This window comes from Heloderma suspectum, chromosome 2, assembly GCF_057233095.1.
Source record: "Heloderma suspectum isolate Gila_16-S chromosome 2, 16-S_ref, whole genome shotgun sequence".
Classification (NCBI taxonomy): domain Eukaryota; kingdom Metazoa; phylum Chordata; class Lepidosauria; order Squamata; family Helodermatidae; genus Heloderma; species Heloderma suspectum.
The window spans coordinates 5,014,496-5,041,498 of record NC_139459.1 but is presented as its reverse complement, the minus strand read 5'-3'; the positions used below and the strand labels follow the sequence as shown (position 1 = coordinate 5,041,498).

General features: G+C 45.1%; 1 protein-coding gene across 2 annotated transcripts; it reads right to left on the bottom strand.

Moving 5' to 3' along the window:
* Positions 1-376: 376 nt before the first annotated feature.
* On the bottom strand, positions 377-27,003 carry DCAF12 (DDB1 and CUL4 associated factor 12). 2 transcript variants are annotated; one of them, XM_084832810.1, is made up of 9 exons: positions 26,769-27,003; positions 22,444-22,698; positions 15,293-15,499; positions 14,913-14,973; positions 12,421-12,614; positions 10,553-10,618; positions 9,029-9,191; positions 6,416-6,594; positions 377-5,887 (listed from the first exon to the last, which is right to left on the bottom strand). In XM_084832810.1, the coding sequence occupies exons 1-9, from the start codon at positions 26,835-26,837 to the stop codon at positions 5,729-5,731; spliced, it is 1,353 nt and encodes a 450-aa protein (XP_084688936.1). In that variant the 5' UTR covers positions 26,838-27,003; the 3' UTR covers positions 377-5,728. The 2 variants fall into 2 exon arrangements, with proteins under 2 accessions (XP_084688936.1, XP_084688935.1); XM_084832809.1 differs by lacking the exon at positions 26,769-27,003 and having other exon boundaries at positions 22,444-22,855.

The window sequence follows — 27,003 nt, the reverse complement described above, 5'->3', positions numbered from 1 at the left end:
ATAATGCAAACAGCGTGCAACTTAGGATATTCCATTTCCAAATTAAGAATGTTCAAAGGGTACTTTTGGGGTGGGGGGAAGAATTGTTATTTCCTCTTCTCCTTCAGCTTGCCTGCAAGTTGGAAGTTCAAAGTTAGGCTCATCCAGATGCTTCTGGAAACTTAGTGGTAAATGCAACTCTGCAAGAATTGTGGCATTTAGAAATCAGGCAGGCAAAGGAGAATACCTGGAACTCAAGCATATGTCTTTGGAGCTGCAGCCTAATAACCATCTATTTGGAAACAATATGTGCGGTTTGCAGATCACCATCTAAGAACAAAGAGGTTCAGCATCCCCTGAACGTGTTGTTAGTGGAAAAACTTTCACTCCAGACAAATTCATACATTTGATTTTATACACCACAATCCTGAACATCAAATGGGGGGAAAAAAGTTACAATTCACTGAACAAGTTGGTTGCAGCTAGAATATGTCATTATCTTCTTTTTTAATAGAAACAAAACAAATATCCAGTTCAAAGACTGTGACAAACAGCAAATCTTGTGACAGGCAGCTTTACAAAGATCAAGGTACCATAGGAGAAAGGCACGTTAACCTCTGATTGGTCCAGTGTGTTATTTGGATGAAAATTGTAGTGACATATAACCCTGAGACTGTGGGAGGCTATGAATAAAAGTAGACCAGGTGCACAGGCCAATTTTTAAAAGTACAAGTTTAATGAGATTTAAAATCCAGCACCCAGCCCACAACATTCTCTTCAACTTCAAGAGATTGAAAGAAGGGACATTCTTCACAGGGACACTATTCAGGGAAGCCTGAGGGTGAACAAGCTTGTATTCCAAAGTATGTGCAACTCCTGCATTGAGCAGGGGGTGGACCCGATGGCCTTGTAGGCCCCTCCCAACCCTACTATTCTATGATTCTGTTCCTCAGGAGCTCCTCTCTTTGCTCAGCTCAGAGCTATTTCACATAATTTTAAAAGAGTAAATCCAATACATTTGATGTACACTTTAAAAACGTGATTTCTGAATGCCACAGACATATTTGGAAACTGGTATATAACACAAATATCTTGCCAGAGGTCTGGGATTGACTGAGGCTCCCTGCCAAGCACACAGTCTTTCGCCAGACATGTGTGAAACGGCCCCCACTGGTTCTACACATGCCAATGCATATTGTTACGAACTAAATATAGGTATTATATATGCCAAAGGCAGAAATCCCACGGTTTAAAAATGGCAGGTGTTGATATCATTGCTATAGCTATAAAGACAAATGCTCTTGATGCACACCAATTCAAGGGGAGGGGGGTAGTATTTTTCTATTTTCCAAGATCAGGACTGCAGGCCTTGTTGAATCTAACCCCCTTATCCTCAAATGTCTTTGCTCCTCCTTCGTGAAATCTGAGCCGTCAGCCCAGTGTCACACAAGTGTTTCTCCTCCTCCATTCCTGGGAAATCTAAAGGTGGACCCACATTGTCAGATTGCTGCCGGATGCACTCCTCTGCTGCAGGCTTCATAATTGCTTGCCAACAATTTGCCAAAGAACAATTGCGACTTCCCCAGGGATGCTTGAGAAAGATCACATGGATAGTTCCAGAGGACAGAATGGTAACTTCTGGACAGAAAGACCTGAGTCAAATGCCTTTTTCTAGAGCAGCATACTTACTCACTACAAGGGAATACAGGATAGAGTCTAGACACAACTCTGACATGTGGATAGGAGAGGGGGCAGGACAGAGAGCAGCAACAACAACGATTTAAGGGCCAAGCATACAGAAATGGAACACGTAGCACTGCAGTTTATATTTTGTAAGAACAGCTCTAGAAAACCCATCTTCTACATCTAGGCAGTTAGTTAAAATAGTCTGAAATACCATTCAATTACATTTACCTGCTTTAAGTCAGTTTTATTTCTTGATTTGTATGGTTTTAATCTAGCACAAAGTTGGTGAGATTGTTAATGTAGGGGCAAATTATTGCTGTCTGCAAATCACTGGTGTACCCCAACAAGTAGATAGAATTAGGCATCCTTTTCTTCAGTCCTACAGAGATGGCCCTTCAAACGTACAAGGGAGGTGCGATGTGTAGTGAAATGTTCTCCCCACACAGGCAGCTGAGCCGGATGCTGCCAAGTCCCCAGTACTAGCTACTGCTGTGAACTGTAGGCAGGGCTAGGCCTAGCTCAGAAACAAAGCGTTCACTCAATATTAATATCCCTCATAGGCCTCTTCTGACAGTAGCATTCTCCTCTAAGGTAGAGCTTTTGGAATGATTCAAAAATACACGCAGAAAGTGTTACATCCAAACTGTATGCGTGTACACACACACACACACACACACACACACACACAATACATGCCATTATTCCTGAAGAGGTCCATAAGCAGGAGCTGGCGAGGAATCCAATATCTTGCCCACAGACCTTTCCTCAAAATGTTACACAGACTTTCAACTCCAGCGTAACTTTTTCCAGCTGTGTTCACCCCTACAGAATAACTTGTAACCCTTTTCTCTACAGGAGGGCTTTTATCTAGACCAGCTACTTCTGAAATCCAAGTACAGCCTTCAAAGTACAGAGGAGGCCTGTTTTTAAACGCCAGTGGCCCTTTCAGAGAGATTTCATGGAGCGGCTTGTCCTTCTTCGGCAGCCCTAGTGGAAGAAGTGTCCATTTCTACCTCACATTTCAGACAAATCCCGACATTCACGCTGGCGCTTAACGCAAGTGCAACGTGGTACGGACTACAGCAGGCAGACGAGCCCGTCTTCCATGGAGTCAGACCAGTGGCCCACGGAGCCTGTTATGTTTGTTCGCACTGGCAGCACCTCTGCCAAGGTCTCAGGCCGCGATTCCTTTGCCAGCTCTGTTCCTCATGGTTCTTTTAACTGCAGATGCCGGCGACTGGGGCTGAGACTTCATGCATGCAAAGCATGTGCTCTACTATGAGTTATAATGGAACCAAGCAATTTATGCTGCAATCCTACCCAACTTACTTGACTGTATGACCTCGTGACCTCACCGGGATTGACTTCTGAGTAATTATTCATGAGACAGGGCTCTTTCACATCCCCACCAATGGCCACTGCACACACTATAGCTTTAACAGGCACCTACAAGATGTTTTATATATACACATACGTGCTTATTATCGTATGTGTCGTGCAGGTATAGATGCCTAGAGCTGGGACTGACTGCAGCACCACACTGAGTGGATGCTGACTGTTAAATTCACATTTGCTGTGAATTTAACAGCACAACACAGCCTCAGATGGCTGCAGCTTTGCACCCTCTTCCAGCCATCAGCTTCCCAACTCTCAGATTGGACAAGGATCCCAACACTTGACATCAGAAGCACTTTTAGATATTTCTATAAACACCCCCATTTCATGGGAAATGCTTTCAGGTTTGTTCATTCAAGTAGGTCCCTGGAAGGAGCACAAGGAAGTAATGTCAACACGGAATATGCTTTTTCTGGGTTCCAGGACAGACATAGTCCACTCTTACTCCCACCCAAGAAGAGAATATGGGAATACCTGCCCTCAGAGGAGCACAACCCATCTTTCTCTGTCCGAGTCATTGTTCCAGGCATGCCTCCAGAGGATAGATGTCCTAGAGATACAACCATCACCCATGGCAGGTAGTTGTGCTGCTTCTCCATACTGGGAACAATTAAAAGCTTCACTTCACACCCAATGTTGATACGGGGCAGTGTTACCCAGACCCAACAGAAGCTGCTTAGAAGGAGACCAGGCCAGAGCACTGAATCATACATAAAGCCATCTCCTATGAGGTGGATCGTTTTGGTTCTCTACAGCCTTAAACTGTTTCCCACAGAACATGAGCAGTACTCTCACAGCACAACAGTATGCCCTGACAAAGTGGGCAGCATTACTTGCCTGTCTGAATTCCAGCCAACTCAAGCATAAGTGCTTGAAGCTCCAATTTTGTCCTGGGTTATAGTTTTCATCTTGGCTGAAAAGCAGCAGTCTAATTTCTTTGCCACACCTATAGGTGGCTGTACTGCAAAGAAATGGATGATCCCACGTAGAGGGGTTAATGATGGGATATAGCCCAGCCAATAATGCAACCATCTGGGCCATTGTGGGACTTCATCAGGAAGCCAAAAAACACACTGGCTAGGTACAAGTGCTTGGGCACACCTAAGGTATCTCTTACCACAGCTTTGTATTTTGCCTGGTAGCCAGAGCTGACAAGGAATTCCATGCAGACACATGAATGGGCTGATGCTACCAACCCACTTGGCTTCTGTGCTCACCAAAGGAAGGGGCTTCCTGTACTCCACCGTCAGAGGCTGATGCACTGCTCCACTCCTTGCTCAGCTGGTAGAAGACAGGGTTTTTTACTAGCCTGTCAAGAGGCTAATCACATTAAGTTTTTCTAATTGCTGGGAAGGGGGCTTTTCTTCCTTGGCAGCCAGCAAGGAAATGTAGGCTACTAGAGTCTTAACAACCTAGTAAAAAATTTTGCAGGCTAATAGCTTCTGTGAGCTACTTTAGAAGGCAGTCTTAGAAGCCTAGGCTATGGGTTGTGTGTTTCCTTGCGGAATTATGTGTGACTCAACTCATGGAAGCTGTAGAATAAACATTTTAGCATTACATGAAAGGGACTAAAAACATAAATATTACATAAAAAAAATAGAAGTGTGAAATCTAATCAATCTGTCTGGCATGAGGTAGATTTGTGTTCGGAGTTTGATGCCTATCTTGTATTTATCAGCAAGGTAATCCAACCTTCTCAACATGGGGGAGCTGGTTAAAACTGTTATTGGCAGGCTATCTGTGGGCCAACCTCATAAAGAGTAGGGGGTTCACCTACCAGTGCTGCAGGTACTGCTGCTACAGCTGAAAACCTCACATGCATGCACCATCAGGTTGCCAAAGGCTCCCCACGCCCAAAAAAGAAAGAAACCCACACACAGCTCCTTCAGGTACTCTCCCCTTCACAGCATTCTCATGAACCGAACACCACTACACCATCTTTTGATACATCCTTAGGGGTGGGAAGGGGAAAGAGAAGGCAAGAGCGATGGTCCAACTGGTAAAGGCGCAACAGGCCTGGGTTACAGGCCCAATGGACCCTAGTGACATACACAGTATCATTAAACTTGTACTTTTCAAAATCACACGAAGCCAGATGCAAGCTGGGCTCTGTGGCTAAAGTAGTAGCATATCTCATTATATAAATACTTTTTAATTTTTTCCCTTTAATTACAAGTAGTTATTTATTCCAGGTAATGTGACTGACAAAAGTACCTGTACGTACGTACACACACATACACACACGCGCACACAGCCCCTGGGCTTTCACAGAAAGCTCGGCAGCAGCCGATCTAGTGGAGGATTCCTACCTCACAGTGAAGTAAGTGGATGAGGGGACATGAATGGCTGGTTAGCCTAAGCTCGGAGCAAAGACTCAGTCATTTTTAGGGAATGCAATAAAAAGGGGAAGGGTTAAAAACCCATTGTATAAAGATCAAAGGAGTTTAAAACAAAAAAAACAAAAAAAAACAAAGATGTACAAAAACTGCTAGGAGACCAGTAGAAGACACTGTTCCCCTCCCAAAAAATAGTTAACCCCAAGTTGCATCAAAACCAGAAGAGAACAATGTCATCACACAATTCTTTTGTTTGCTTATTTAAAAAAGGAAAGAAAATGTGGACAAGGAAAAAAAATCGCACTGGAGAGCCTTGTTTTGAAAAAGAGTTATTAGCTCCAGAGACCAGCATAATTCCCATGGAGTCCAGATGGAAGGGGACCTCCTGCCACAAAGAGTTTCGTGCCAGACGAGTCGTAGCAGTGGGTGTAAACAGCGTTTGGGAAGAAGCTGATGTCTGAAAAGTAATTCCGCCAGGTTTCATCATGATTCTGTCAAAGGAAAGTTCACATAAGTTGAGCCTGCAACCAAATTAGTCATGACCTTTCCTGCAAATGGCCTGCATTTCGTGTTCTGAGGGTTGGGAGTCCCCAGGAACATATCTTGTGCCATCAATAAAGTGAATGGCAGCTACTGTGCAAGAGCACCTGCGATTCTAACTTGGAAGTCCAAACTTTTTATAAGGTGGGAGTACAGCAGCAGCAGCTACAGGCAAGGAAGTATCACAAACCATTAGGCTAGTGCAAGTGTTTAGGATTCAAGCCACCAATCCAACTGAAGCCTAGCCTGAGCCAACTGCCCATCCTTCCACCTTCACTTTGAAGACTTAACACCAACTAAGAACATTTAGAGAGAGGGAAAGTAAGTGCTTCCAATAGCAGTTAGTTTCTGGAGTTCATTGCCAGGAAAAGTGGAAGCCTTGTTTTAGCTTCTTCCAAAGGGTCCTGATACCTGGAATACTCTTTTAGGCAATCTTTATGGCAAGTCTACCGGTCTCGTACCAGCTACAAGCTACTCACCAGCCAACCCTTGCCAGTTGACAACTTGAGAATTTCGCTTCCTCCTAATTTCGATGCGCAGCAACTGTGTGGAGGCTTCTCATCCAGGAACCTCTGTGCTCGGATGTCATAGAACAGCAAGGAACCCTGCCCTGTACCCACTGTGATAATGTGTTCATAGAAGCTCACAGAGCGAATACCTGTCATGGAAGAGGGACAGGGATGTTACAGTAACCAGATTAACAGAAAGCTGCTTTGTGTTTTTCCTGAACTGGGCAATTCTTTGGTAGAAGACAATTGTCCCTATGTCAAACAAAACAAAACTCATGTGAAATGAGTGGATGCTACTGCAGCACAGACCACTTACGAGTAACTCCTTACAGATTTAGGCTATACTAAATGAGGTCAAAAGAAAATGTGCTCAGCAAATGGGGCCTGTTCAGATACAGCTCAGCAAATTCCAGGCAGACAGAACAGTGGATTTTTATGCAATGCCACTGCAGAGGGTGGTGTGAAGCCAGGTGATTAATTCTCTCTGCCAATGAACAGAGTTCCCAAGAGCTGTAGTCTGCAACGGCAACACATTGTCCCACCTCCTCTGTACTACCATGTGGGCTTGAAATGCGAGTTTTCACAAAGAGAAAACTAGTGCTCCAACAAAGCTCTGGGGCCTATGCTTTTGGGAGCTGAAGCTCAGGCCCATCACGCTTACCTCTTTTGCCTCTGGTTACTGACCAAAGTTATGGTTGTATTGGAGCCTATGAGATCAGTCCTAGGGGAAACTCCAGGTGGAACTGAAACCATCACATCATCTGCTAAAGCTTTATTTGAATGTCTGCTGACCCCTCCTCGCTCATTCTACCTCAAGACTGTGATCATGCAGACACGATGACTTCAACCTCAAGTCATTCCCCCCGACCTCCCCCCAAACCTGCTTTTTCTAACATTTTGACTGATGAAGAGATCTAGAGACCTTGAAAGCTTGCACATTTTGTCTGATCTTTTGACAGGCCCAATAAAGGTATTACACTATTATGGATTTTGGAATAAAAGATTAAAGAGTCAGAGGCGGAGAGGGGTGGGAAAATACAAATGAACTGCTTATCTTTAAGAGAGAGACGACTTAGTCTCACTTTCATGCCTAGGGAAAAAAACTCTGAACAACTCATATTCACACAAACATGAATAAGAAGTTGGCACTTGAGAAAATAACACACGGATTTGTTAAAGGAAGATCATGCCAAATTGGGTTTCTTTCTACAAAAGACCGATACATCTTTTTGTTAAGTTGAAGCCAGTAGGTGAAATAAACTTAGAGTTTTGTATATCTTTGGACACACTAACTTGCATGGCTTGCTTCTAAGAACAACATGGAGTAGAGTTAACACGAGTGCATAAGTGGCTAGAAAACTGTACTCAGTGGTTCAGCATCTGCCCAAGTGTTACAGTAACTGAGGTACCACAATGTTCTGCACTATCACAGCAATATTGAATAAATTAATTAGTGACTTGGAGGAGAAAATTGCAAAGGACATCAAACTGTGAGGAGTAGCAAGCACTTCAGAGTACAGGATCCTAATTAAAAAATGACTTGCATTCATTAGGAAAATGGGAAGAAATAAATAGGGTGAAAGGATCTGCATTTCAGCACGAATTGCTGCTTCAGGAAGGAACTAACAGCAATGCATAAAAGAAGATGGCGGGGGAGAGGCAAAGCTCTCAAGCTGAATACAAGTCAGCAATGCAGTGTCTGTGCAAACAGAGCTAACATCATGCTGTACTGCATGAACAAGGGAATTCGAAGAAAGATAAAAATGTACACCACCCATACAATTAGGCGTAAAGGAAATCTTTGCAAGAGCAGTAACATGCCTCCTTCCCAATTCACCATGATGTGCAACATCACTCGCACTGCCAAGATGGGGGAAGCCCTGGAACCTGCCTAAGGAAATGGCAGAAACTCTATCACTTATGAGGGTAAGAGCAGGTTATGCAAGCATTTGGTTGGATTATTTGTGGTATTGAATCACTGAAGCTGGATGACCGACTAGAATTTCTGCTTCTGACAGGGAATTGGACTTGATGAAGACCCATGAGGTCTCTTTTAGCTTCTATATTTCTATTATTTTCAGTGGATTTTGCCATATTGAACTGACTTTGTGGATACTTCAACATCTACGTGTATCATGACTCACTGTGTTATATTCCAACCCTTTTCCAGGTTGTAGTTTAGATATACACCTACACACACACACACACGATCCCATAAGAGGTTTATGTATGCATTAGTGTCCCTAATTTCCCTAAACCTCTCTGAGCAAACACTCATGATGGATTTACATAAGAATAAGACTACAACTAACAAGTACCTCAAGAAAAATGTATCTGCACATCAGCACACCAGCTTAGAGAACTAGAGCAGTCAAGACAATGCAGAAGATGCAGACTGCATGGCCAGTGCTGACACCTGTCCTCGCCCTTCCTGTGGCATGGGCTGCATATAGCAGAAGGGGCACTTCCACAATATCAGTCTTCTGGGTGAGCGCTACAGAGTTCTGAAGTTCTTCAAATGCACTCTAAACCCTCCCAGAACCCTTAGTAACAACAGGAAAGTTGACTGTGAAGAGTCCTTACCACTGCCTCGCTCCCTGGAACACACAGACTTAACATTGTGGGAAGGCTGCCTTGGATCCAGGAAAGAGACATGTGCCTGAGATCCAACTGCATACACAGACCACTCCTGACCATAGGCTAGACAAACGTTCTCCCGGCAGTATGGTAACTTTGTTGACAGCAACTGAAAGAATCAGAGAGAGAAAATAACTCCCATAAGAATCAGTACAAAGGACCATAAACAATACAAGATCTAAATTCCAATTCAAGGAAGTTAAATTGAAGACTCTACATTTATCTATTAACTAACCTACAGTACAGCCAGAATGATTTCCTAGGAAAGGTATGATTCTGGGCTACTGAACAATGAAAGCAATGAAGGATGCTTGGCCAAAAGGCAGAAGGGAGTATATGAGGTACATATAAGGAATAAACTACACACAAGACACAACATTCCAACCTCTATATCTACCTAAATATGATAGTAATGTAAGAACAGGGGCAAGGATAAGTGGACTAATTTCAAAGATGGTCTGAAATGAGGTACAAAACTGTGTGCTTTGCTCTCCTGCCCCCAAATTGGGTTCGCAGCTACAACCACATGCCCTGAATACAGAACTAGCTTGACATCTGCCATTGTTCCCTCCCCAAATTCTGAAAATGCACGTATGTGACTGCAGTAGTCTAAGCTCCTAATTGTAATCAGAGCATGTGGATCTGAGGCAAAGCCGACTTTCTCCAGGTAGGGTCATAGCTGACACGACTGGCACCTCCATAAATGGCACAACAACAGGTGAACCTCCAAACTGTGTATCTGGTCTTTCAGAAGAGTGCAACCCTTTTCAAAACTAGTTGCAAACGTCCATCCGTGGTAACAGTTCTCTGCAATGTCATTTAGCTTGTCCATAGAAGTTCAGAGATCACATTCCAGTTGGCAAGACAGCCTTTAGGACAGTGCTGTATGTTTTAGAGTCTGATTCTAGGCATGCTTACTCATGCTTATCCACCAACTTCCATGGAGTTTACTCCCATGTAACTGTACACAGAATCGAAGTCTTAGTTTGCAGAACAGTTAGGAAGTGTTATAAATTGAATACACCAGATTTCCCCCCCCCCTTCCTTTTTAACAGAGACCTTTTCAAATCGGGAGGGGGGGAACTCTGAGAGTCCCAAATAGATAGCCTGACAGGCCAAAAAAACCTGATTTCGTCTTGAAGTTCATTAAGGAATGAACCCCAACATAGAGCTTTTTCCAAATCCTGCAGGCAGAAAATGTCAGTGATGTAGAATGAAAGACTGCATCTAAGAGACACTGGCTGCCTTTGGATTACCTTTCCCAACATCATACACCAAGTCAGCAACAAGTGTCAGGCTTGCATGCTCCTCCCTCCACCCTTCCCTCACACGTCAGCTTCAGGGCTTCACTCCCAAGCTGCATTAAGCCAGAGTTTCCATTATATTCAAATCAGGAAACTCTAGTTTAATGTTGTTAACTGGGTTAACAAACCAGATCAGATCTGCTATCTAGCAGATGTAGCAAGTCACCTTTGACAGTGTGTATTCCGCTTTCCAGAGGTGGAAATACCCATCCAAGGACACTGCTCCCAGCTCCTAGAAGAAAAGAGTTTTATCATCCACCTGCCAGTCTCAAACATCTATGGAGGGCATCATTAAGTATTAAAAGTTAGCCACTATGCTACACTAAAAACAAGGAGACTGATCTACAGTAGAGGTCTCCAAGCCTCAGCACCAACACAGACTTGTATCTCCTCCCAGCCTCTCTCATCTGCAACATGGAGACAAGACCACTGACATAACTTAAAGGGTTGCTTTAAGTATTACTGAATACTTTAAAGTATTGTTTTTCAGTGGGCTGCAGTAAGTAACTGAAAGTCAAAAGGGTAGCATTGGAAGAAAGAATGGTACAAGCCAATATCCAGAGATGGGAACAAAGGACTTCCATGTACCTTTAAGCACTGGTGTGGGGCTGTTAAAAATCCAGTGTAACAGGTTTCATTAAAAATGAAACACTCAGTTTTCAGCCCTCAGAACCACATGAAAAGGTTTGAAACCTGATGGCAAATGTTAACCAGGACTGCAAGATGCCCCTTATTTTAGAAGCAAGTCCCTTATGCTAAAAGGTCACTGCTCCCAGAAAATATGGGACATCATATCCCCCAAGTGCCTTCACCACATGCAATATAGATCATCATCACATTTTCACTTTCTATTAGCCTTGGCAGACCAATGGGAAGCAAAATAAGTGCCTGCCTTGAGTTCCTCACAACTACAAATTCTGTGATGAAAAGTCTTCTCATTTAATTTCATTTATTATATTTCTATACCGCCCCATAGCTGAAGCTCTCTGGGCGGTTCACAGTGTAGCCGAAGCTCTCTGGGCAGTTCTACTCTACAATGTAGACAAACAGCACAGAATTAATCTCGTTTATTTTGTTAATTGGTAGCACCTATAAAAATGTGGGGGTCCTCCTCCTCCACAACAGAGAAAGTGCAGAAAGGGGTAACTAAAATGATCAAGGGGCTGGAGCATCTCCCCTATGAGGGAAGGTTACAACTGCTGGGCTTGTTTAGCTTGGAAAAGAGGAGGGTGAGGGGAGACAGGATAGAGGTACACAATAATGCATGGTGTGGAGAACGTGGATGGGGAGACATTTCTCTCCCTCTCTCATAACACTAGAACCCAAAGGGGCTATCCCATGAAGCTGATTGGTGGGAGACTGAAGACAAATAAAAGGATGGACTTCTTCACACAGCGCATATATAAAACTATGGAATTCGCTACCACCATATGTAGTGATGGCCACCAACTTGGATGGCTCTAAAAGGGGGTTAGACAAATTCCTGGAGGAGAAGGCTATCAATGGCTACTAGGCCTGATGGCTATGCACTATTTCCAGTAGCAGAGGCAGTAAGCCTATGTACACCAGTTGCTGGGAAATGTGGGCGGGAGGGTGCTGTTGCACTTGTGTCCTCCTTGTGGGTCCCTGGTCGACAACTGGTTGGCCACTGTGTGAACAGAATGCTGGACTAGATGGACCCTTGGTCTGATCCAGCGTGGCTCTTCTTATGTTCTTAATTTGCATTTTGGGGCAGACTACAATAGGAGCGGGTAAAATGTGTTTAAGTAAAACAGCAAGAGTGAAAGAAAATGGGTTCTGTGGAATACACAAATCCCACATGCTAATTTCTGGAACATTCAGATACATCACTGCTGACAACTTAGAAAACAAAAGACATTTTATTTAAGGCTCTCTTAATCAGAAGGGAACCAATGAACTGATTGGCTAAAAAGCAAAAACTGAAATTCCAGGATCACAGTGACTTTCATCTTATTTCTAGCATCAGAAAAGGGAATGATTTTATACCTTGGGAATCCTGCCTATTTTACTAACCTTGTTCTTGTTGTTGAAGGCAAGAGCCCGGACTTTACAGTTGTCTGGATTGGTATTCTCTTTGGGGATGTCTTTCAGAGCCCTGTGTGTTATATGAGCATAGACGGGAACTCGAGACAAGTTGCGTCTTGCATCGCTCTTGGCTAGGACTTCATCTGTCACTTCCCAGAGCCCCATTGAACCGTCTCGGGAACCTGCACACGACAGCAGACCCAAGGATGCATTAAACACATATGCTAGCCCCCTGCCAAACTCTCCAAGATGGAACATGGGCAGAAAACAACAGAATGACATTTAATAGGGATAAATGCCCAGTTCTGCACCTAGGAAAAAGAAACCAAATGCAGAGTTACAAGATGGGGGATACGTGGCTCAACAACACTACAAGCGAGAAGGATCTTGGAATTGTTGTAGATCAAAAGCTGAAGATGAGCCAACAATGTGATGTGGCTGCAAAAAAGGCAAATGCTCTTTTGGGCTGCATTAATAGAAGCATCGCTTCCAAATCCTGGGAAGTACTAGTTCCCCTCTACTCAGCACTGGTTAGGCCTCATCTGGAGTACTGTGTCCAGTTCTGGGCATCACACTTGAAGAAGGATGCAGACAAACTGGAGAGGGTTCAGAGGAGGGCAACGAAGATGATCAGAGGACTGGAAACAAAGCCCCGTGAAGAGAGACTGAAAGAACTGGGCATGTTTAGCCTTGAGAAGAGAAGACTGAGGGGAGATATGATAGCACTCTTCAAGTACTTGAAAGGTTGTCACACAGAAGAAGGCCACGATCTCTTCTTGATCATCCCAGAGTGCAGGACACAGAATAATGGGCTCAAGTTACAGGAAGCCAGATTCCGGCTGAACATCAGGAGAAACTTCCTGACTGTAAGAGCAATATGACAATGGAACCAATGACCTAGGGAGGTGGTGGGCTCTCCCACGCTGGAGGCATTCAAGTCGAGGCTGGACAGCCATCTGTCAGGAATGCTCTGACTTGGATTCCTGCATTGAGCAGGGGGTTGGACTTGATGGCCTTGTGGGCCCCTTCCAACCTTACTATTCTATGATTCTATAATTCTTTCCTTCTGTTCTCTGCTGTAGTTCAGAATGAAATGACAAAACTCTTTGAAAATCCAGATCTTGGATGCCACATCATGAGATGTGTGGAATATGCTATTAATTAATTATGATGGCAGAATCTGGGTTTCCTTGACACAAAATGTGGCTTATTTTTATGCAGAATGTACACACGTCAGAAAATAAAAACGCTGGCCATAAGGCCAAGCTGGGTTTGCAGTGAATCAAACCTGCTCTCAAACGTTTCTGGACACGAGTTATTGCTTGCCTCACCAGACCCTAAACAAGGTAATTCTTGGTTTTTTGCAAGCAAAGCCTTCCAGAGTCACTGGGAGAAACATCTGATATCTTTGATGTCAAACTTTAAAGTATTCCAGGAGAATTCACACAATGGGAAAAATCCTCTTGTATAAGTTCAGATGAAATACAAGGGACTTGAGTAAGTCCCAAGCTCTTGCATAGCACCCAGGCATTTCCTTGGAAATTGTGGTAGAGATCTTCCTAATGCATGGTGGCCTATATTTTGTGGCCTAATGCATGGTGCCCTATATTTTGAGAGCATCCACAGGATGCTCAAAACTAGTCTAAAACTTTATTGGAGGTTAGATCTAGCTTGAGATGTATTGGCACTAGTTATACAACATCTTCCAAAATAAATATTATTGAGGTGGGGTGGGGGGATAGATATGCAAGACATCGTACAGTGGTAGCTTCCCAGGAAAAATCCAAACTACTAATGCAAACATGCAGTGGCTACAGATGCATTAGAAACTTCCCCAATTTCACAGCCGCTTGCCCATCACGAATTCTCACCAAGAAACTATCACAGATAAGAAAAATCAGTTCTTTTTCTTTTAAAAACTGGATTTTAAAAACTATATAGCCAGTGGCTCGTTTAAAAAAAAATAAGCTGATTTAGAATGAAATCTTAGTTTAATGCGAACTCCATAATGTATAATTTTAGTTTTGTTACACTGTAATCTATGATCCTCTGTCAAATATGTTGGGCTTAAAAGCTGCACATTTATTTAGAAAATACATGAGTTATAAAAAACCCTAAATATTATTTAAATATATTTTTTCTTGACAATCAATGCAAAACAATGAATTTAAGTCAGCTCTATTTAGAAATCGGTACACCCTCCAAGGAACTCTGAATTGTCATTTGATGGAGATATTAAGTTGTTAAGAGACTCACAAGAACTAAAGTTCTCAGAGTTCTTTTGGGGTTGATAGAGGGAGGGGGAATGATTAGAAAGGAACAACTATGACCAGTTTAACCATTTAGCGTAGATATGCCTAAAAATTACACCCTTCAAAAAACACTTTGGAAACTTCAGTAAGTTACAAAAGAAGCTTCAGTCTGCTAAGTGTCATGACTCATTATAGAAGTAAAGCCATTAGCAGAAATTTAAATTTTACCAGAAACAGCCATGGTGTCACTGATCCACGCAATTGAAAATATCCAATCTTTATGGCCATCCTAAAGAAAGAAAATAAGAATGAGAGTTTAAGATAATAGTATCAAGGCAAATGTTTCATGTATTTGCTTTAGCACAGAATGCAGGTACATTTTCTTAAACAAGCAAGCCGAATTATTCCCTTAAAAGGCATCCAAAGAAACCCGACCCTAGAGGATTGTAAACAAGTAAGCAGGAAGTCAACCAAGCCAATTACCCTTCAATGTCCCACTCAACTTGAAAATATTAAACATCCCTATTACATAAAAAGACACCACCACCTCCAACATCTGACAACTAACCTAAACACCACCCACACCTTTGCTATGCAAGGCAACTTACATCTCCAACACAGACAGGATCAAGCGTAGGCAGACGATAAATCGCAAGGCTATTTGGATTGTCACCTCCAGTAGCCAGTAGGGTCCTTGAAGGGTTCAGCTCAATGGCATGAATCCCACATCCCTGCTGGTTTACCATGTCAGGTTCCCGATCCTTCAGAATGGGAATCTTGGTAATCTGACCAGTCTGGACATCAACCACAAACAACTGAAAGAAATCAATACCTGTATTAGAAAGCTGTAAAAACAGGTTTAGGTGGCTCCTTCCTAAGGTTGTATCAACACAGAGTATGTTTTGATCACAGGGCATTAAATACGCTTCCTATGAAGAGTAGCCCATGCTGTTGGGATTACTATATGCTGGTGTAACTTGTGAACTGAGAACCAGGACATCACCAGTTCATCTAATTTCTGCCATAAAACTACTATAGCCCAAGGCAAGCCAGTATCCCTCAGTGTCTAGGACTGTCCCACTATAAACAAGATGGGGATAGGGTTAACCAACCTTGCTGAGCAGTAGAAAAGAATACAACAAGATAATGTAAAATGCTTTGAATATCTGAAAGCATACTACTACTACTACTACAATAAATGATTTTTGTGCATCACTTCATTCAGATCTTTCATTTAAGACTGTTTTCTACACAAGACAGACCACTGTTGTACTTTATATCAGTTATTTGGTTATAAGAAAAAACCTTTAACACACCCCTATTCGGTTCTCAGTGCGTCACATGCATCTCCTACAATATGTAGCCATACAAACTTCTCCCCAATACTAATTACTGCATACTTTTTCTAACATACTTTTTCTAGCCATAAGACCTTTTTTTTTTCCCCCAAAAAAGGAATAGGCAGGGGATCCTGTGTCCAGTACAGACATAATGACTGGGTTCTGACAATATGCCATGGCCTGTCGTGGCCCACAGGCACCACTTTGCATATGCAACCCTTCCTTGAGGTTGCCGTCCTGTGCAAACCCAAGCAAGCATAGATTATGCAGGAGTTAAACAACCTAAAACAGATAATGGCTTATTTGAGGATTGTTTAACCCTCACATATCCCACACTCGCCATGTTCGCACAACACAACAACCCCCGAGCAGGAGTTGTATATTCAAAACAGCAGACGCACATACCCCAGCCTCACTGTGGGTTAAATAACCTTGGGCTGTTATGTTGTGCAAACAGCCCCTAGGAGAAAAGATGGTTTCCAGTGAGGTGAATGAACCACAGTGAGCCTTGAATTTGCACAATCCCCCTTTTCCCTCTGGTTCCTTGCCAAGGAGACTGGAGTTTCACTTCTGATTTAAATCAACCACAGTTCTCCATAAAGCCTGAAGTCAAGGAATTCTGGTTTGCTTAAATTATGGTTTAAGAACAAAGCAGGATCAAACCACGTTTCTCGCTAGCAAATTTAAATAAGCCACAGTTCCCCAAGGTCGGGTGTCATGGAGAACTGTGGTTTGTTTAAAATCAGAAGCAAAAGCTTCCAATCTCTTCCTCAGAGGCACAATGCAAGGCTAAGGTTCATTAACGTAACAGGGAACCATGATTTCCCATTACATCTGAAGCAGGTCTACATCTTTAAGTTGTCCATTGCATTGCTTGATGTTTCTAGAGTAGGAAAACGGCATGTTTTAGTGGTGCTCAAAATTTTATCCTTTAAAAAAGGCTGTTAATTGTCAATAACACTTAATAAACAGCCATATTATATTGCATTACTAAACTAAATTAAAAGGGTGTGCAGTTGGACAGCTTATACATACATAAAAATGTCGATATAAAACCTAACCCATACCTACTTAATTCTGGCTGTTAAAGGTCAAACCAAACAAGTGCTTTAGCACTTTCAGTAAGCACATCACCTTCAGTTCTGACAGACCTCTAGAACACACATTGGTATCTAAACCCGATAGATCCACCAGCCAAACCTCCAGTACCCCACAGCCAGCAAATGGTAGCCCAAATGGAAAGGGGATGCTTTAGCTCAGTGGTAGAACACATGATTTCCATGCAAAAGGTCCCAGGTTCAGTCTCCAGGTAGGGCTATGAAAGATCTCTGTTGGAGACCCTGGAGAGCCACTGCCAGTCACCAGAGGATACAGAGCTAGATGGGCCAATGGTCTGATTCAGTATGAGACAATTTTATTTAATTAGTTATAGTACCATCTTTGTACGTGGCACTTTACCAACAATAAGAGGACAGGTCCCTGCCCCAAGGGGCTTACAAACTAAAAATAGACACAAGGCAAACAGAGGAAGAGGAGAGAAATGGTGGCAGGGGTAAAAAAGGCAAGGCTGTGCAATTATTTCAGTTCCACATACTTCAGCTTAGTTACAGTACGGTACTGAGTCTAGGGGTTGTTCCAAAGCTTCAGTGAAAAGTTATGAAGTAGCTACCGAGAAAGCCTTTCTATGCACACTTGATATTTCCTAGGCACCAGCATCAACATATGGAAACATTAGCTCTCCAGAGACAGACATGGAAATGTGTTTCTAATTCCAAAGCAACATTGTTTAGATGCCCAAGCGATCAGCCTCCTGGGATTTTGTCTTGTCTGAATGTGCAATATTACTACTAGCATGCAAAATGCTTTATAGTCACTATTAGACTATGTTAGAGAAAGCCTGCTATTATTTCCATTTTACAAGTAGGAAGATGCTACTACATGCAGAGATTTGGCTCAAGGCCATATGAGCCATGTCATGTGTGAGCAGCGATCTGAACCTAGAGTTTATACTACTCAATGGACCACATCTGTAGAATTTAAACATACTTTTTCAGCACTAACTGTCAAAAGCTTGATCTTGGAAAGGATGGAAGCAAGTAAATTACCATAATTGGTAAAATGTGTAATAGCTGTAAGCTGAGTAGAAGTGTAAAGATCTAGGCAGATGTAATGTGGCTGCAAGTCATGGAACAGCACTACTGTTTGACAGAGTCTCAAAAATTTCAAATGCAAACCTTGATCTCAAATGCAGCCATTAGGAACAAGGATTTAACCCCATGAATATTTGGACAGTTTTGTTATAATCTGGAGCAGGAGTGGGCAACAGGCGCATCCCAGGCCTCAGCCTTTTGTGTGGCCTGCATCACTCTCCAATTTCTTGCTGCGGTGGCAACAGCAAAAAACTATAAAACCATGCATGTGCTCCCATGAGCCTTGTTTTACAGTGAAATCAGGGGCAGGGGGCTTGCCGCTGTGCCACCAAATTTCAGCTGCAGGTTCGGCAGTGCAGCAGGGGCAGGCAAGGGTGCAGCCCTTAGTGGGCTCCAGTGGGGAAGTTGGCCCCTGGACATAGCCCCACCCTGATATAAAGTTCTGCCCCTGCACCGAACTCCACCATTCCTGAAGCTGTCTCCATTGAAAGTGTAAGTAGAACCAAAACGAAAACTAGAAATCTGGTTAAGTCTGCCCTAGCACACTGAGACAGGAACCCAAATGCAAAGATGAGCATATTTGAGTGTTGAGTGGCAAGAAGCCACTGAAAGTAGAGATGGTGAATTGTTCAGTAACGCACCACAGCAACCTACAATTCAGCACTGCTACCTTTATACAGATCTATCCTGTTCAGCTGCATTTTCTCTAGACCTATTAAGGACGAGTTAGCAAGAGGTTGCATGCAGAAGCTGGCGCACCTACTTAGCACGCTGCAGCAGCCTACAAGACAGATGCTTCACTCCGCTCTAATGGAACACTATGAATAGGACAAGCAAGACAAATCATCGGTGGTGGCGTTGGGGGGGAGGCGCTTTTGGACACCACAACGTGTAGACAAATGATAACAATTCTACAAGGCATTTCTGTGCTGCTTTTCAGACCTACTGCTTTGCTTCAACCATAAATGGTAGAAATTCACCTTTAACAAAGAAAAAGCTAGAATACTTAGGAGTCTAACAAGAGCCTATCAGCTACCCAAAACTGCCTCTGGGGCCTTATGTGGTCCACCTCTGTCACAAATGCAGCACACACCCTGAGCTCACCTTGCACAGAACCACAGCATGCAAATAATACATTTTTAAAATCTCTAAACAAACCTCTTGTATCAGATGGAAAAGCAACCATTCCTGATACGAAAGGATGAGGGAGCAGTTGCCTCATTATTTACCAAAATGCCACTGTTTAGGGACAGATACCAGCACTCTGCTTCATATGCTAAGAGGAAGATATTGAAGAACCAAAGTAAGACAGAAGTATTTACCCCAAATGTTTTTCCTACTCTAGCCCAAATATTAGGAGGGGAAGACATTTACATTAACTTTTATCCTAATACTCCTCGAAGTCAGGCTGAGAAATACCGAGTTGCCAAAAGGCACAAAGTGTGCTTTGTTGAGCAAGGATCTAAAATCAGTTCTGTAGCATGTATCAGAAACCAATTTTGTTCCACATGTTGGCCTGTCATTAAGGAAGCAAGACGAAGAATCTTGACACTTCAAAATTCACCCAGTTTACTCCAGTACAATGTCAGGACTGAGAGACTGTACCCCACAATCTCCAGGGGATGGAGATGGGAGCGAAAATGAGCTTTTTGGATCAAGGAGAAATGTTTACACAAGCCAGGAAGCTGCAATTTGCTCCAAGTCTTGAACTTCAAACACCAGAATGCATCATTTCAAGGAAGCAAAGACAATTATGTGGGATCTAGCTGAAGGAAAGGCAATCACATCAGATTTTAAAGAGTATGTCAGAAAGTTGAACTGAGCCAGAAATAAAGCACAAGTTGTAATATTTTGGGATCATATGTAGAAATTAAATTTCAGATTTGAGTACAAGCAAATAAACCCCCTACAACAATCTAACCGCTATGTTCTACCATAGCCTTCCCTTACCTGGTGCCCTTCTGATATGGTAGTCTGTCTGGGGATGATAGGAGTTGTAGTCCAACACAGCTGGAGGGCACCAGGTTGGGGAAGGCTGCTCTACCAGATGATACACAGCTAATTGCCTTATTAAGATACAGCAACACCTGGACACTTCCTGTTTTTTGCAGCTATGAGGTAAAACCACTCCACTCCTTGGAATGAGATTGTTTGGTGCCAGGCTCCAACAAACACATCTATTCAATCAATTCTGAACATAGAACAGGGAAAACAACTGCAAACTCAGTTAAATTTAACCAGAAGGCTCATTGTACCAGAACCACAAACAGCAGCACAGGAATTAAAATCATAGTCCAACACTAGATCTTTGCAACTGCTATAACATTAACTTTGAAACTCCAGTCTGATTAATCTCCCATATGTTAATTCATATTCATTGCATCGGTGATGCTATCTAGCTATCTCATCCTCTGCCGTCCCCTTCTCCTTTGGCCTTCAGTCTTTCCCAGCATCAGGGTCTTTTCCAGGGAGTTTTCTCTTCGCATTAGGTGGCCAAAATATTTGAGCTTCAGCTTCAGTCTCTGTCCTTCCAATGAGCAGTCAGGGTTGATTTCCTTTAGGAATGACTGATTTGACCTCCTTGCAGTCCAGGGGACTCGTAAGAGTCTTCTCCAGCACCACAGTTCGAAGGCACTCAGCCTTCCTTATAGTCCAGCTCTCACAGCCATACGTTACTACTAGGAAAACCATAGCTTTGATTATACGAACCTTTGTCGGCAAGGTGATGACTCTGCTTCTTACTATGCTGTCTAGGTTTACCATAGCTTTCCTCCCAAGGAGCAAGCGTCTTTTAATTTCATGGCTACAGTCACCGTCTGTGGTGATCTTGGAGCCCAAGAAAATAAAATCTGTCCCTGCTTCCATTTCTTCCCCTTCCATATGCCAGGAAGTGATGGGGCCAGATGCCATGATCTGATTTTTTTTTAAGTTGAGTTTCAAACCAGCTTTTGCACTCTCCACTTTCACCCTCAACAAGAGGCTCTTTAGAGCCTCTTCGCTTTCTGCCATTAGGGTGGTATCGTCTGCATATCTGAGGTTGTTGATAATTCTCCCGGCAATCTTAATTCTGACCTGTGATTCATCCAACCCGGCGTTTCTCATGATGTACTCTGCATATAAATTAAATAAGAAAGGTGACAATATACAGCCTTGTCGTACTCCTCTCCCAATTTTGAACCAATCGGTTGTTCCATGTCTGGGTCTCACTGTTGCTTCTTGTCCCTCATACAGGTTTCTCAGGAGACCAGTAAGGTGGTCTGGTACTCCCATCTCTTTAAGAATTTGCCACAGTGTGTTGTGATCCACACAATCAAAGGCTTTAGCGTAGTCAATGAAGCAGAAATAGACGTTTTTCTGGAATGCTCTTGCTTTCTCCATGATCCAGCGAATGTTGGCGATTTGATCTCTAGTTCCTCTGCCTCTTCGGAACCCAGCTTGTACTTCCGGTAGTTCCGGTAGTTCACATGCTGCTGAAGCCTAGCTTGTAGGATTTTTGAGCATAACCTTGCCACAGAGGTTACTACACTATAAAATATTTTACCAGGGTGCTGGGGGCAGGCAGAGGTGGGAAGATGCGTTCCATCCCTCCTCCAGCAGCCGACTGTGTTTCAATGCTGTGCACAGAGGGACAGAGCATGCCATCCTCCTTCTGCCAGTCTGCTCGCTTGCCTGCATGCAGTTCAGCAATAGGAAAGTATTTCTTTTTTTAAGCGCATTAGACTGAAGCCAACAGCTCATTCATGCAAGAAAAGAATTGTGAGAAAGTGACCAAAAACATGAACTGTATGCACCTAGATTTAAACTACCATTCACATAACATATGGAGCTGCCTAGTCACTGGTCTCGAACAGCAGCCCCACCCCCACGGCCTAAAGTAGCCTGCTAACTTTGTAGAACTTGAGATCTTTTTCCCTGGAGATGCCAAGGACCATCTATGTCCAAAGTACATGCTCTTCCACTGAGCTATGAGCTCTTCCTGAAAGCAGTTGTAAGCACACCTCTCCCAATGGGCAAAAAACTAGCTGCAAGTCCATTTAATCTTCACAATATTAAGGTAATTGATTCTTGCCTTTCAATGAAAAGCAAATGCTGCATGTACACAAGGGGGGGGGGGGGCTGTATGTAAATACAACAAATGCCAAGAAAATGTGGGTAACTTTTTAACTAAACTCTTTGCTTCATCTCTCTCTAACTTGTGTTTGTATCCTCACAATATCCAGGGGTAGTTCTGGCTGAAGAAAATTAAGGAAATAAGAGGTTTGTACTTACCGTGTTGCACTTTGTCCCACACACCACTTGCTGGTGATTCAGCCATTGAGAAGCAAACACTTTATTAAGGGTCCCAAGATGAAATTCTCTTTCCTTCAAGAGACTGGGCAGCTGCTGGGCTGCATATCCATGCAACAGTCGGTGGTAGCTGGATTCATTCTGTATCCTCACCTCTCTTCCTTTCAGGTAGCACACCAGTGACCTTTTAACTGGGGGGAGCCTCTTCCTTTTGTGAACTGAGTGATCCCAGCCATACTGTGGGAAAATATCAACAGTACATAGCATATTACCATGAAATGACTGTTTAACCTGCCCCACCAGATTCATTTAGTGGAACAAGAATATAAAAGCATCCTTCACTGCAGCAGATCAACATTTTGCATGATACTCATGATGCTTGCAAGAGCACAGATTATTAAGAACAATGTTTTCATAAAGACGTTAAACCAAAGTAAACTGTTTTGGCATCCCCATCAGGGAACCCCAGTTCTACAGGGGATGTCCCCACAGGAACTTACCTATTCTTTATCATCACTTTCAGAGGCCTTGCTCCAGGTTTCCCTTCCCTTCTTCAGAGGTTAGGTGGGCAGTAACTGGGGGGAAGCGGGGGCTCACCATTTATGGCACACCCATTCCAGATGTATTTGTGTGGCACTAATTTTATTTTGTTTTAGGTATCTAGTTAAAACTTTTGTTGTTTTCCTGTGCATTTGATGTGTTTCTTATGCTGTTTATATTGTTGTGATTATTATTGGGTTTTCGGTAGTGTTTTGATTTTATGGTTAATTTCTTTCTGGTATTTGTAAACTGCTTTGAAAGATAGGCTAAAAATATTTTAAATAAGTAATCATGTACATTTTCACAAGGCAAAGATCACAGGATCGCTTAAGGAAAGCTATTGCAGCTAATCCAATATTTAAAAAACAGCTTAAGTCCATAGCAAGAAATACTGTAAGAGCATTTGAACCTCTAATGATTTCATCCAGAGTTTAATGTTCAGAAACAACCCTGGCAAGAAAACTGTGTCTTGAGTATATTTAGAACGTACTTTCAGGCAGATACTTTTTAAAAATTCTCTGTGAATCTCTTAAAATAAACTTAGGGCACAATCCTATGCATGTTTAGGCAGAAGGAAGTCCCACAACTCTCAGCATTCCCAGCCAGCCATTAAATAAATTATTTAGTAAGACATGGTACAGCAATCTGCCTTGAATTTGACTTCAGAAGTCATGTTCAGAAGCCATAACACTTCAGATCACTTATAGAAAAGACAATTGTTTTGTTTCTGTCACTAAGCCAAGACAGAATCTCCCAATTTAAAAGCAAGTGGCTGATACAATCACATCAAATTATTTGGTTGAAAGTTTAAATGACTTGTGAGGAGCTTAAAGTCTTGGGGAGAGCAATCCTATGGTCCTTGGGAGAGCATCTTAGGGAATATAGGATTGTTCGGAGTCCCCCTCCCAAGGCCATAGGGGGCTCTAAGTCCCGATCCCCCGCCTGCTCGCAGCTGCTGCAAAGAGAACCGCACCAGCTGCTTCTCAAGGTTGCAAATGTGGCCTCTAAAGGAGAGAAAAGGGTACATTCGGGTGCAGAGTGCAGGATACAAGGAATCCTACAGTATCTCCAGCCCTTGCACCATCTCTAGATGGGCCCAGAGGCTTGTCTGGAGGATTATTTCATAAAAGGAGGCTGGAGAAGCGAAAATTGCCTCTGTCACTCCTCCCACCCTGCCAGCAGCGGCCCAGTAGGGCACTGGATACTTGGAAGCCTCTGAGATCAGAGGCTTCCTTCTAAGGAGGGCTAAAAGAAAGGAGAAAGCAGAATGCATTACAAACCGCCAAACAATGTCATAAGGAAAAACAAACCATCCAACCTGCAAAACAGCAGTAAGTGTGGTGGATTTGCTTGGGAAACTGAAGCTCTTGCTCAGCAATGAAGAACACTGCTTGGGCAGACTGCTATTTTCCAGCACTGTGTATGAGGAATCAATACGAATTATATTATTTATTATTTATTGCATTTCTATACCGCCCCATAACCGAAGCTCTCTGGGCGGTTTACAAAAGTTAAAACGTTAAATACAATATGTATCTTAGCTTATATATAGCTTATTTTATATAGCTCATTTTGCCTTATTAAGTATCTGGGGTTGGATCCCTTCTGCAAAAGGAAAGGACCTTCTGAGAGAGAAAGGGACTGTCACCCAATTTGGGGGGATCCCCTTCTTCCTTACACACCACAGCTCACCCCATCCAGGGGGATCTTCTCCTGTAGCATTTTCAGGGGACTGGAGGGGCTACCATGGGAATGAGGGGGCAAGGAATTCCACTCTGCCATTGATCTAACCCCTGACCTATTATTGTAAGTTGCTTTCATATTTATTTTTACTGGCCACCTTGAGCACCTTCCTTTTGGGGGAGGGGGAAGGTGGAGTATAAATCAAATAAATTAATTCTTGGATTAGAACAGGAAATAATCAACTATCACTATACTGATGATCTACAAGGTATGTTCACAGAGCCGTAAGTGTCTGTGTTACCTAAATATCTAAGGCCTAGTTCTCATGGAGGTATTATGATACATCTAGACAGTACCACTACAATCACGTGAGCACCCTCCCCTGTCCAAATGCTCCTCACATAAAAATAAGATCCCTGCACATAGAAAACTAGCAAATCCAGAAGAGTTGTGGCCAAACTTTCTGCCCAACTTGCTGCTTTTCAAAAGAAAAAAGATCAGCAGGGATTCCCCCCCCACACACACACACACACACTATTTTTATTTTTGTAGAAAGCGCATTCAGCCTTGGGAGCGTTAAGTTGAACGCCCCCGGGCAACTGCTTCTGGGAGGCCTAGGCCCGAGGCTGCAAGGCTCAAAGTGGCCATTTAAGGGGGCAAGGTTTAGGGCTGCACGAAGGAGCGGCAGCCGTTCATGCGGACACACCGCCTGCCCTTTCCACTCCCCATAACTGAAAACAGACCTGCCCCCTCCCTGGGACAGCCAAGCCCCGCCGGCTCCGTCCCCTCCGTTTACAGCCGGTCCGAAGCATCGCGACTCGACCCGGGCGCTGTTTGGCCGCTGTGGATGGGGGCAGCCGCCGCGCCGGCCGCTCCCCTGGCGTTCGGCCACGTCGGTTAGAAGGCTCCGAACCTCGATTCTAAACAGGGTCTGGGGGGGGGACGAGCCGGCGGCTGCAGAGGGAGGGCCGGCCGGCGGCTCTCCAGGGCAGCTCGGCCGCACCCAGCCCTGTCCGCCTCCTCCTGCCCCGCTGGGGGCCTGCAGACGCCGCCCCAGGGCGCACCGCGGGCTCTCCCTCGCTGCCGCCCGTCCCGCGGCTCGCACGGAAGCCGGGGAAGTCTGGCGCCGCGCGGGAGCCCGCTTGCTCTCGCCCCCATCACAGGGCGGTTCCCATCGCCCCTCCGGGCCGGCGCGCGTCCAGCGGCTGGCGCAGGGGAAAGGATCCGTGGGAGGCGCGGGCCACGGCGCCTTCCCAGGGCAGAGGCGGCCTGCCGCGGGCGCGGGCAACGACAGCCCCGGCGGCTGCTCCTGCGCGTCTTGGCCGCGGGCCCCCCGAAGAAGAGGGCGCTGGCGGCGGGCTTCGGGGCCGGGGCCGGCGGAGGCTCCCCCAGCGCCCCTCCGCTGAGAGCCCGAAGCCAACGCCTGCAAGCCCCGCGGGGGGGGGGGGCGCGTGGCCGGGATGGCGGCGCTGTCGCGCGTCTTGTGCCCTGCGCGCCGCCCCGTCTCCGTAGGGCGCGGGCGGGGGAGAAGGGCAGCCTAAGCCCCCTCCCCTCCCCTCCCCTCCCCTGCCCTGCCCTGCCCTCCCCTGCCGGCTGGCTGCCCCCAGTGCTCCGCAGCAGCAGCGCCCCGCGCCCCGCCACGGACGGAGGGGGGCGTACGGAGATACGCAGATGTGTGGCGGGGACTAACAACAGTTACTTTCCGAGCGCACTTGGCGCCAAACGTCGCGCCTCCTGCCCGCCCGCCCCGCGCACCTCCGCTTCAGACCGCCTGCGTCCACGGCGGGCCGGGCCGGGCCGGGCCTGCGTGCCGCTGCGCCGCGGCGCCCCGCTCCCCGCGGGCGCTGTGCCCGGCTCGCCCTGCGGTCGCCGGCGGCGCGGCGGCAATGGCAACGAACGACGACGCCGGTGCCGCCACCTGCAGGCGGGCGCTGGCTCTCCGCGGCCGGGGGCGCTGCGGGGGTCGGCTGGCCCCGCGCCAGGCCGCCCCCCGCCCCCGCCCCCGCCCCCGCCCCCGCCCGCCTCCTCAGGAGACTGGCAAACGAGCGCGGCCCGCGCCGCCACAGCGCCCGCGCCGGGCTGACCTGCTCTCCGCCGGGCCCCGCGGCGGGGGCGGCCGCTCTCCGCTTCCTGCTAACTGTCTTCCTGGCCATATCGGGCGGGGGAGTGTCCGGCGCAGCCCCGGCCCGGGCCCCGCATGAAGGGGGAGGAAAGGGCGGCCCGCCGCCGACGGAGCATGGGACGGAGCCGGGTCACCCCGCCTTCGCCTCCCTCGCTCTCGCTCTCGCGCCTCAGCCCGCGACCACCGTCCGCAAGCCC